This window comes from Miniopterus natalensis, chromosome 3, assembly GCF_054644295.1.
Source record: "Miniopterus natalensis isolate mMinNat1 chromosome 3, mMinNat1.hap1, whole genome shotgun sequence".
NCBI lineage: Eukaryota > Metazoa > Chordata > Mammalia > Chiroptera > Miniopteridae > Miniopterus > Miniopterus natalensis.
In genome coordinates this window covers 6,523,866-6,535,694 of record NC_142083.1, presented here as the reverse complement: position 1 = coordinate 6,535,694, position 11,829 = coordinate 6,523,866, and the positions used below count along the sequence as shown (strand labels likewise).

Sequence of the window (11,829 nt, the reverse complement as noted above, 5' to 3'; positions counted from 1 at the left end):
AGAATTTATTTAATCTTCTAGGGCAGCAGTTGAGATTCTAGGTGCAAATTCCTAGTATTTAATATGCTTCAGTTTTGCTCTCTGCTTCATGATGATGGTTTTATCACTGGCTTTTAACTCTTATTGCACTCAATTGCTATATTAATATTAATAGCAGAGTGTGATAAATTTAACTGGTAAGCGGGATGCAAAGTGACCTTTAATGAATTAATGCACTCAGAAAACCCCCCTGCCACAAAGGTAGCTAAAGTGGTAAAAAGGGAAGACTGCTAGGAGCGAAAGAATAAAATACTTTGAAGGAATGCAACTAATTTTAATCAAACAATGTGAATGTAACAGCTAGTATAAGCCTTTGATTATATTATGAAGTACAAACAGAAAATATTTTCTTTTTTTCAACCATAGTGCTAAGGATTGAATTGTGTCTGCAAAACAGGATATGTTAAAGCCCAAACCCCTGGTACCTGTGAATGGGACCCTATTTAGAAATAGGGTCTTTGCTGATGTCATCTAAATAAGATGAGTCAGCCCGGCCAGTGTGGCTCAAGGGTTGAGCATTGACCTATGATCCAGGAGATCGTGGTTTGATTCTGGGTCAGGGCACATGCCCAGGTTTCAGGGTCCATCTCCGGCAGGGGGTGTGCAGGAGGCAGCTGATCAATGACTCTCTCATCATTGATGTTTCTATCTCTCTTTCCCTCTCCCTTCCTCTGTCTGAAATCAATAAAGATATATTAAAAAAAAAAACAACAAAACAAAACAAAAACAAAAAAGTATTTTAAACAAGATGAGGTCATTAGAGTGGGCCTACTCCAACATGACTGCTGTGCTCTTAAGACACACACAGAAGAAAGACAATGAAGACGCCATGTGGTGATGGGGCAGAGGCTGGAGTAAAGGATGCACCTACAAGCCACGGGGTGCCAAGGGTTTCTGACAAACACCAAACGCCAGGAGCGGCAAGGAAGAGTTCTGTCCTACAGGTGTCAGGGAACATGGTCCTGCTGAGACGTTGACTTCAGACTTCTGGCCTCCAGAACCGTGAGACAATAAATTTCCATTGTTTGAAGCCACCTAGTTTGTGGTATGTTGTTATGGCAGCCCTAGCAAATGGATACAGCTTTTACTAAGTTCTGCCCAATTCCATTTTTCTCTTGCTTCAAATAAATCTGGGACAGATCATATAAATTCCTGGTCAGTTTCTGTTTTTAGAGGTTGGTTCAGTTTAAGGCTCCACACTCATATCCAGTTCACATCTCATCACCTTCCCCGCCTCCAGCATCAACTAGGCTTGTGGGCCAGAGGACTGGGTTAGGGGAGGGAGGAGGGTTGCTCTGGCATGTTTCCAAGCACCCCAGCATCATGGAAGTGATGGGGGGCATGTCTCATTGCAGGACACTGCCCTTCCCTGCGTCTGCTGGGTCTGGCTCTCCTGTGTTGGAAGCAAGGAAGTGGACTGGGTGAGATGCCAGGAGTGGCGGGTGTAACAGTCAGCGATGGGGCGTCACCTCTGGGCTTGTTCTTACTACATCTGGTTCCATGTTACTGATGGTCTCTATGTTTCCTTGGGGTGATGTTTTGCTTTTCTCCTGTTTTCTCTGTCTCCAGAACTTCCTGAGAGAGGTAGCTGTGTCTCCTTCTGGTATTTTCTACAGGTTCACATCCAAAATTCAGGATGGCCTCAGAGCACCTGCCTTTCCTCTTCTCTGTGCTCTTTCCTGTGGAACCAGGAAAGTTAATCCTTCCCTGTGCCTTGGGACTCAGATGGAGAAAGGGCAGCCCCTATATTTTTCCTTCTATGACAAGGGTGCTGGGTGCTCTTGACAGCATCCTGCTGTCAGGATCCCCTGAGCAGGAAGTGGTCTTGTGCGCATGTCAGGGAGGACTCCCCAGTGCGGACCCACAGCTCCCAGGACCTCCTCCAGCACCCTGCTCTCAGTGGGCGCAGCCCGGTGTATCCTTGCTGTAAGTCCCTCCTACCCTACAAACGACTCTCTTGGGTCTTCGGTTGCCTGGCTTCAGTGGATATTCTCAGGAAGGGGAGGGAAAGGGCCCAGAGGAGGGCTAGGAGCTCCCTAGGGGCACTGCATTCATGTGGCCCCAGGCCCTCATGTCCTCCACCCCCATCCAGGAAAGGTGTGGGTGCAGTGAGTTGGGTGGGGCAGAGCCAATTCAGTCCTGAGCAAAGTTTCTTGATGCAACTGTTGGTGGCCCCCTGAGGATGTGGGAGAATTCAATGCCTCTTCGCCCTCCACTCGGGGTCCTAGGAGTGCTGAAGACCTGCACCTCTGCTGCAGTGAGAAGGGAGTGGGGAAGCCCGGCTGGGACAAAGACCGGTTACCGACTCCTGGGGAAAAAAATTCCCACTCAGCTCCATTACATCAGGAAATAGGTTTTCTGTTTCTAGGTTTTTCCCTTTCTCATTGTCTTTTGATATTGCAAGATGTTTTAGATTTTGTCAATGTCCTGTGATTAATGAGACAGAGGAGGAGCTGCATTTAACATGTAAGGTTGAGTGAAGGTGCTGCCAGGTGGCTGTGGCTCCTAGTCCCTTCCACTAGGTGGGGATCCCCATGAGTTTCAGAGGAAGGGAACCTGCTTCCTTCTGCTCTCCTACCTGGAGGCTGGCTGGCTAAGGTTTTGAGATCCATTACTAAATCAGAATTAGCTGTCTGATGACCCCATTTCTAAACTAAATGTTCTCAAAATGTGACCCCTGATCTCATCAGCAGTACTACCTGGAAAGTTCTTAGAAATACAAATTCTCAGGCCCCACCCCAGACCTGCAGATCCAGAAACTGGGGGTGGTTGCAGGCACCTCTATTAACGAGGTGTTGCAGATGCACACTAATATTTGTGGACTACTCTTCCAAAGACATTTCCCTTCCCCGATTCAATGTGGTACCCTAGCCGCACTAAGGAATGGGTGTCTACTAAGTATGGCCTCATACGAAAGATATGATTTTCTTTAAAAATTATCCCTTCAAAATTCTTGATGATTTTCCATCCAGTGCACGCTCTGGCTTAAAAAACTTTGTGCTACACTTCAGCTGAGGCAAAGAGAACCTCTTTTCTTCTTCCTAAGAGACTGGAACTCCAAAAATTTATTAACTACTCTAAACAGACAATTTCTACTCGAGCCCAATCATCCTTACTGGGCTGCTTATGACTGTGGAATATTTCCTTGCATACGGTGAGGCTTAAGGATAAGACTCAGTCTTCCCTGCGTTACTCTCTCCATAGCAATTATCACCATCGAGCGTACTGTGTAATTCATGTACTTATTTTATTTTCTGTCTGTCTTCCTCCCCATGGATGTGAGTTTCACGAAGGAGAGAGATCTTGCTTTTTTATCCCCTGCTGACTAGCCAACACCTTAACCAGTACTTGGCACCTGGTAGACACTCAGAACTATTTTTTGAATGAATGCATGAAGGTTGGGTTCCAAGAATGTGTTTTACAAGTTGTTGAGGATTTCTATGTTTATTGACTCATTGAAGAAAATTTTGGGTTTTGTTCTTATTTCTACTTGTGAGGATGCTTAATACCACAGGATTCATAAAGTTCTTTGGAGTTCCATCATTTTAATGCAACATGAACAAAAGAGTTTACTAGATTGATATGGAAGGTATTATCTAGGAATATGCTACAGGGTGTCATGGGCTGGACCTGGAGGGGAAGCTAAGGTAGGACAGGCTGTTGGTACAAGAATGCCCTTTTGCAGGGATTATTTTTGGACAGTAAACCTGTCCATCAGTAACTGTGTTAGACCAAACACCTTCCAGGATGCAGTATTTCCACTTTTCTGTTGGCACATCTTACAGTTCCTACTTCACAGACGTTCACTGTCTTACTGAGAGTCGACGACCCCATCCTGACGCAGTAGAGTTGGTTTCCGCCCTTGATGCACTGGCTGGGCAACCTGCAGACACACCTGGAAGTGGAGGCTGCAATGAGAGAGAGAGACAACGGGACTCACCACAGCACTCAGGGTTGGATTTTACCGAACTTGTCCCCAGAGTGGTGAGCTCCTTGGTGGCAGTAAATGAGAAAGCTGAAACAAAGTCAATGACCCAAACTACCCAATGACTTCACAAATATTTTTACAACAAAATAGAATTATTTCTCATTAAGGAAGGGTTAATTTTAAGAGAGAGTGTATGAATGCAAAATAAGCTATACTAGCTGAGATGAATTTTAGGCGAGAGCATTTCTGGTATGTGGTCACCCCTGGACTTACCTGAACATTTTTCCCAGTCATAGCAGGTGTCATAGCCACAGGGTTCTTTCTTGCTACTGTTGAATGAAAGCTTTGTCCTTTCAAGACCCCATTCTAATTGTAGACCATCTTGGCAGGAACCAATATGTAGAAAATGGAATTGCTGATTATTTAAACATTTCTTGGCCAAAAATGTACAAGCTGGTGAAGTAAAGTAACTGTCGGAGTCTGAGTCAAACACACAGAGATCTTCTGAATAATGGCTGCCCAAGAGAGGAAAGCAAGCATTTATATGTGAAGACCAGAAAACGAGAAATGGCACCTAGCCAATTTAATGTTAACTTACTACCCAGTTATATTTCCCCTGTTCTTCCCACACTCTCCAGTTCCTCTTCTTTCCACCCCCTTGCATGATCTGGGATTCATCTTTCAAAAATTTCACCTTAGTTCTTGGTATTACTCTCAATTGCCTTTGAATTAAAATCTGAATTCTTAAATTCTGTTAATGAAGATCTTCCCTATTTCGACTCCAGTCAACTTGCCTTTCTAGAATTATTTTCCCTTCCCCCTTAATCCATCTTTATCACCTGACAATTGTATTGATGATTTCCTAAGTGGGTAAGATTATTCTCCCTTTGCTGCCATCCCACGCCCTGCTCAGTTAGCACTGTGCTGTCTCTCATCTCTGCCTATCAGTGTCCAGCTCAATTCCTGCCCACACTTTGAAACTAACCCCAGTCGACCTAGCCCATGGTAGTCCATCTGTACTGCTTCTGAACTCAGTAACACTCATTAATTGCAACACTAGAATTGTATATCATTATATATAGCTTTGCAAATGTGTTTGTATTATGATTAAGAACATGCACTTTTAAGTTCTTTGTTAACTTGCTTAATCTCTCTAAATAGGGATGGATTCTGCTACCAAGAGGTAACTTGTGGTCGTTGTCCTTGTCTTACAGAGAGGACAAGAAATCCTTGGTTACTCCAAATCTGAGTCTCTTCCCTGATGTCAATTTTAGGGTTAACAATTGGTGCACCAGCATGTAAGGCTGTTCCCAGGAACTAGAGCCCATAACTAAGAAGAAAAGGCCACTCGCTAAGTTCAGGGAACTTAGGCTGTGAGGCCAGTCACTCCCACAGACACTTTCAATGCCATAGGAAAGAAAACTAGGATACAGAAAGAGGCTAGAGAGGTAGGGAAGAACTGAACTTCAGGCAGTTCCACAGGGCAGTCTGTATGCTCATGGTTTGGTACTGCAAAGATAAAGAAAGAAGTTTCCCTTGGGTTAAGTGGGCAGTATGAATGTTTTAAGTACCACCCAGCAGGCAAGGTGCTGGGTGAGGGAATTTCAGCAGCGAGAAGCTGTGTGGTGGACCACTTGTGGTGGACACTGAGGAGGGTCGATAGAGTTACCTTTGGGCTGAATTATGTCAGTGAATTATAAAGAAAAAGATGCCGTAGTGTTTAAGTGAATGGATAAATGAATGAATGAATGATGAGTCCCTATAAGCATTTGTGCACCAGCAGCACAGAAGAGCATGAGAGCTATTCAGTGTTTAAAGTGTAACAACTGGGCACAGTCTGTTGGCTTCTTCTTTCTGCTCCCCAGTAATCTAATTTTATTCTAAAATGCCTGCACATCCAGCCAAAGAACTGTGTTCACAGCCTCCCTTGCAGAGACATGTGGCCACAGGAATAAGGGAAGATTAAGAAGATGAGAGCAAACGACGGCTCTTTCAGGAACTCTCTCTAGAAAGAGAGAATGTGTCTATGTCTGGCTTTCCTTTCATCCTGTTCCAGCAGAGCAATCTTGGCCCCTGAGATAGTTTAGGACAGCAGACCAGAGGGCAGAAGGAGCCTCAGTGCTATTTGAAAGAAGCGAGTCACCACACTGGCCCTAGACTGCCTGCCTCTGGGTTTATTGTGTGAGATAGAGAAACAAAATTTTATCTGAAACTAATGCTATTTTGGATTAATTTCAGCGGAAAGTAGACCTACAATAATAAGAGCCCTCGGCACTCCTGGGTTTGTTCACGTAAAGAAAAGGCGGTTAAAACAACACAGAGGAGATAGCTGACTATACATGGTAGCCACATGAAGATACATGATTTTTGTTCTTCATGCTCTCTGCCTCTGTATGAAAAAATAGACTGATAAAGGTGTGTGTGTGTTTGTAAGTGTGTTTGTATGTGTTTGTAAGTGTGTGTGTGTGTGTGTGTGTGTGTGTGAACTCCATGCTCACACTGCTTTCTCTACTCCAAGCTTTTGGAGTCATGACTTTGCCCTACACTTTGGGAAAGCGGAAAGCATTGAGGTAATTGAGTCTGAAGTATTAAAATAAACAGGAATAAGTCTTTATAATCAAAATGAGACTGTTTTAATAAACAAACGCCATGAAAACTTAGGGAACTGGGCTGAGAGAAAGCTTGTAACCAGCAGGGAAGGGGGAATTCAACTGAGCACAGAGGGGATCTCTGATTTGAAAAATTAATATGTTTCATGCTTGTGCTTTAAGAAGCTCGGCCCCTCCATCAAGCTGCCTACACTGGGCTGGCCTCCCAATGTCCAAACACAGTCCACAGAGCACCTCATACCTACAGTCTTCTGGAGACATACATATGCATTCAGATCCTGATTCCTTTTGTCCTAGTGGACAACGGCCCTTTAATTTGCCCAGAATATCTGAAAGAGAAGAAAAAGGAGTGAAGAACAGTGCACGGTATAGATTCCAAGTGAAAACCTGAATTTAGGAGTGAAGGCAAGGGTGGAAGGGCCTCATTTATCTCTTGCAGTGAAAGCATTCGTTTTGGCTTTTCCAAATAAGCTGTCATGAAATACTCCATCTGAAAGGTCTTTTCTAGCTCTCGTGAGCTGTCATTCTCCAACCTAAAGTGGCTATTAGGTTCAGATAACTAAAGAATATGGAATTGGTGAAATTTCTGTTCATTTCTTTTCAAATACTTTTTGAGTGACTATGGCATTCCCAGCACCCCGTTAGGTTTTGGGGGTAGTGCATTGAGCAAAATCTGACCCCAATCCTAGGCTCACAGAGATCATAGTCTTATGGAGGCAGACAGACAGACATTAATAAAAAACACACTATTACAAATAGAATTGCTGTCCTTCTTAGTGCTATTAAAGAGAAAGCATATAATCAAGAAAATTGAAGTAGCTAGCAATGGCAAAATGAGAAGAGAAGAGGTGAAGCATTCAAAGCAAAGGAAATATCCACATGAAAGCGCTAAAAAGAGAGGCAGCGTGTGACTTTCCTGGAACTGAAGACCAGGGCACTTGAAGTGCATAAGACAAGAGCATGGAACAAGGGATGACCTTGTACAGGGTCTTACAGGGCTTTAGAAGGACTTTTGTCCTTACTTGAAAACCAGTGAAAAGTCTTTGATGGGTTTTAAGCAGCAGGTGGTGTGACAAAATCAGGTCTGGATTTTGAAAAAGAAATTAATTCTGGCTTCTGAGTGGAGAGTGGAGAGGCATGGTGGTCAAGAGAGCTATGGGTAGACAATCTATAAGGCTATTGCAGCAGTTCAGGTAAAAGGAGATGGCAATTTTGATCAAAGTCCCCAAGGTGGAAATGGAGAGAAGTGAATACACTTGAGACATAGTCAGTAGATAAAAGAGATGATGTCACATTTTGTGGGTTAGATATGAAAGCTGTGAAGCATGATTCTGAGGTTTCTGATTTGAATAAGAGAATAGACATTGGTGCCTTAACTGAAATAGAAAATATTAGATGCTAGTTTTAGGGAGGGGAGAGCAGTCACTCAAGAGTTCTTCTCTGTATATATTAAAGTATCTTTAACACATCTAAACAAAATAGATATACAGAAATTTGAATATTCAGGTCTAAACCACAGGGGAGAAGTCTGTGCTAAGGATTTAAATTTGTTATTAGTATATGTGGGATAATCAAAGCTATGGGTATGGGTGAGATTCCCAGTAGGAGAGTGTAGCATAGGTGAGGAGACAGATCAGAGCCTTGAGGAGCCCCAACATTAGATGCTGAAGTTCCTCAAGGTTCCTGCCAAAAATACAAGGCAATAGTCAGAGAGGGAGAATCTAAAGAAGGCGGTGTCCTATCTTGGAAACCATGGAAGGAACATATATGCAGACAGTCAACATCACGGAATGTTGCTGAGAGGTCAAGGGAGATGAAGACCAAAATATTGTCCATTATGAAGACCGAAGTTCTGTCCATTCCATTTAGCAATCCAGATAACAGTGATGACAATCCTGCAAGTGGATGTTGGAGAGTAATGACTTGAAAGTCTGTTTGTCTTACAAGAAGAGTCAATGAAGAAATGCAACACCTAAATGCAGCTATTTTATACCTGTATGATATTCGAGGCACTAGGATATTATGATGGGGGGGCAGAAAGAAAGAATAAACACAGAAATGGTCCATCTCTCCATGAATCTAAAGAGTAGTGGGAAAACAGACATTGATCATAACCACAGTAATGGGTTTTCACTTTTTTTTTTTTTATAAGATTTTTTTTTTTTTTAATATATCTTTATTGATATCAGAGAGAGGAAAGGAGAGGGAGAGAGAGAAACATCAATGATGAGAGTCATTGATCGGCTGCCTCCTGCACGCCCCCGACTGGGGATCAAGCCCGCCACCCGGGCATGTGCCCTGACCAGGAATCGAACCCTGATAGCCTGGATCCTAGGTTGATGCTCAACCTCTGAGCCACGCCCGGCCGGGCTTTTTTTTAATTTTTATTTTATTTTTTATTTTTATTGATTTCAGAGAGAGGAAAGGAGAGGGAGAGAGAGAGATAGAAACATCAATGATGAGAGAGTCATTGATCAAGCCCGCAACCGGGCACATGCCCTGACCAGAAATCAAACCCCGATCTCCTGGATCCTAGGTTGACTCTCAACTGCTGAGCCACGCCCGGCCTGGCAGTAATGGGTTTTCACTTAAAGGGCGAGATAGATGTTTTGAAGGAAGGGAATGTGGTTCTGGGAGATCACATTAAAAAAGACCCCAATGAGAAATGGAAGGAAAGAGCCTTAAGGAAATGACACTTGAGCTAAGATAAGCAATTGAACAGTATACATGTGAGAGAGTAGAGCACTTTGGTATATTCTAAGGAAGGGAGAATCTTGGCCATCTTTGCTTATATTAAGGCTCATCCAGAGAACCTTTAGAGTGGTAGAAATGGGCCTTAAAAACAAGACATTATTTGAACAAGTATGTTGATAAATTTAGGAGACATGAATTGGTAGAAGCTTGTTAACTGTCCTCCACCTAAGCAACTGACTCGCCACACTGTTCTTGGGTCCCTCTATTCCCAGATGCCCGTCTGACACTGAACTTCAAGATTTATGGTTTCTCTCTCTACAGCTTCACACTGTTGCTTCTGCTGGTCGAACTATAGGTTTACCAAGAGTCAGCTTGGTTTGTTCCAAATCTATTTATGCAGTTGTTATTGTAAATGTGTAAGTTGATTAAATATATCAACTGATGATTTAAGGAGAAAAAAGGGAGTGATTTTCATAAAAACTAAGTTGAAATTTTTGAACTATTAAAAGTAATTTGCAAATTTTTGTTTTGAGTTAATTGTGAGAGTACTGTGAAAGAGTCACAAAAATATATAAAAATTCTAAAGCATTTTCTTGTCAATTTGCTTTAAAAATGCCTTTTAAGTTCTCACCTCTCTTCAAAACAGTGGTTGTCAACTCTACACACATCTGCGTTAGGCAGAACAGATTAAACAAAGACTAAATACTGGGCCCTCCTTAGCTCAATGACCTCAGAATCAGCGAGTGGGACTTCGGTGGGGGTGTTTTTAAAAGAAGTGCCCTTCCTGGAGTTAAGAACCATTGTTTCATAGTAGCACGGTATGGGGTGAATTATGTATTTGTTTAATATGAGGAAGAAGTCTTCAAACTCAACTTAAGAAGCTCATTAGAAATAAAAGTTAGGTCCTCCATAAGAAAATTGGTGAAGAAATGTGTATATTTATGTTTCAAGTTAAAATGTTTAAATAATTAAAAAATAGTGTGCTGCTTTTTTATAACCCTCCACTTTAACCAAATTTTCAGTTAACCATCAATTCTGATTTTATTAGATACTGAGCTTGCACTCCCTCAAAATATTGAAGTATACTGAAAAAGAAAAAAGACCGCAGTCTCTCAAGCTTGAAGGTATCCACCCAACCAGAACCTTCTCGTTTCTGCCTGGCCTCCCAGTCTGCGCAAGATGACCACAACCTCGCCATCGACGCAACCTGCTTTGTCCCCCCGGCACACACTCAAGAAACAGCAGCATGGGAGATGCTGTGCTACCAATTTTGGGAGCCTCCTCCCCTTAGCAGACCACAGAGTCCTGAGCTGCTACTCACCATTTTCGCAGGTGAGTGAATTTGAAATGGGCGGTGTCCAGGAATTCTCAGTGCACGTGTACCTCGATGGCCCAGAAACGACAAAGCCTTTGGGACAGGTGAGCTCAATGGATTTTCCAATTTTATACGATATCTGAAATGGTGAGAGCGTCAGCACTTCTTGTACAACTGGCTTGAGGCACTGTGCCCCTGCAGGCAGAAGGACATTGCAGATGCGTTAGTGGAGCGGGAATACCCACCAGGCATAGGCAGATTTTATACAACCCAAGAGACAATTTTAATGTGATTCATTCCATTCGCTCTGCTTGCTTTAATGCCACCTTTTCATCAGAGAACCTGAGATTGAGGATCCTGGGCTTCCCCTGAGAGCCTCCCTTTAGCTCCATTATCTGAGGGTCCCTTTCTAAGGAACTGGCTGCAGATGCTTCCAACTTTCATTACGTTATTGGGACCTGCTTTTCCTCCTTCTACTTGTTTGCCCAAAAGCAAGTCACCACATTGTGAGTGATAAAGACAGGGCATTCCAACTGACGCTGGCCTCAGTTGTGCCCCACGGGGTCCCATAATAGCTCTTTGGAGTCCCCATGTGAGCTTGTCTTACTTTCATTTTGACTTTACTGTAGCACAGATGTGCTGGAGCCTACAAGCTCCCCGTCGCCTCCCCAGGAAAGGAGGTGTGTTCCAGGGAGAACACTGCATTTCCCATGCAATCCCACTTTCCACACAGAAAGGATGTGAGTGTCCTCCTGGGAATCATCAGTTCGCATCAGTGTGTACACATCAGGCAAGCAGATGCCTGTGGTTAGATACACTGCGCAGACTGCCCGGATTTCTTTTTAAGCACATGTTTCGCCATCCAGTGTGTGTGAGGCCAATGTGCAGGGGCAGAACTGAAATGGGAAGATACTTTGAAATCTAATTTTAGCAGATGAGTCCTGTTTTCTGCTTCACTAAACCTTTTCATCAGAGTTATTAAATGGTAGTAAACTGTACTGGTCTACGGGCATGACTTGGCTTAATTTATTCTGGGCCCATTCGTTCTCACGTTGGCATTCCACGTCTAACTGCTTCCAGGTCCTGTCTGGCAAACAACTGAAGTACTGGTACCCGACCAGCCTGAATCCGGTATAGCATGCGATTTCAGCATCTTCCCCAACTGAGTACAGTTTCTTTTCATTCTGGAATTAAAACGGAAACCAGCAAACTATTAGTGCTATGAATAATATTCCTGAGCACCC

At 43.3% G+C, this 11,829-nt stretch overlaps 1 protein-coding gene across 1 annotated transcript in view; it reads right to left on the bottom strand.

Annotated features, from left to right (window-relative positions):
- Nucleotides 1-3,578: 3,578 nt before the first annotated feature.
- The window catches only part of C6 (complement C6), a 42,714-nt gene continuing 34,463 nt past the window's right edge, over nucleotides 3,579-11,829 (bottom strand). The window contains exons 13-17 of the mRNA XM_016224179.2: nucleotides 11,637-11,769; nucleotides 10,592-10,780; nucleotides 6,818-6,905; nucleotides 4,241-4,482; nucleotides 3,579-3,947 (exon numbers count right to left, since the gene is read on the bottom strand). Of these exons, the coding sequence (XP_016079665.2) occupies nucleotides 3,766-3,947; nucleotides 4,241-4,482; nucleotides 6,818-6,905; nucleotides 10,592-10,780; nucleotides 11,637-11,769 (834 nt within the window). The 3' untranslated portion in view covers nucleotides 3,579-3,765. The remainder of the gene's footprint in view (nucleotides 3,948-4,240; nucleotides 4,483-6,817; nucleotides 6,906-10,591; nucleotides 10,781-11,636; nucleotides 11,770-11,829) is intronic.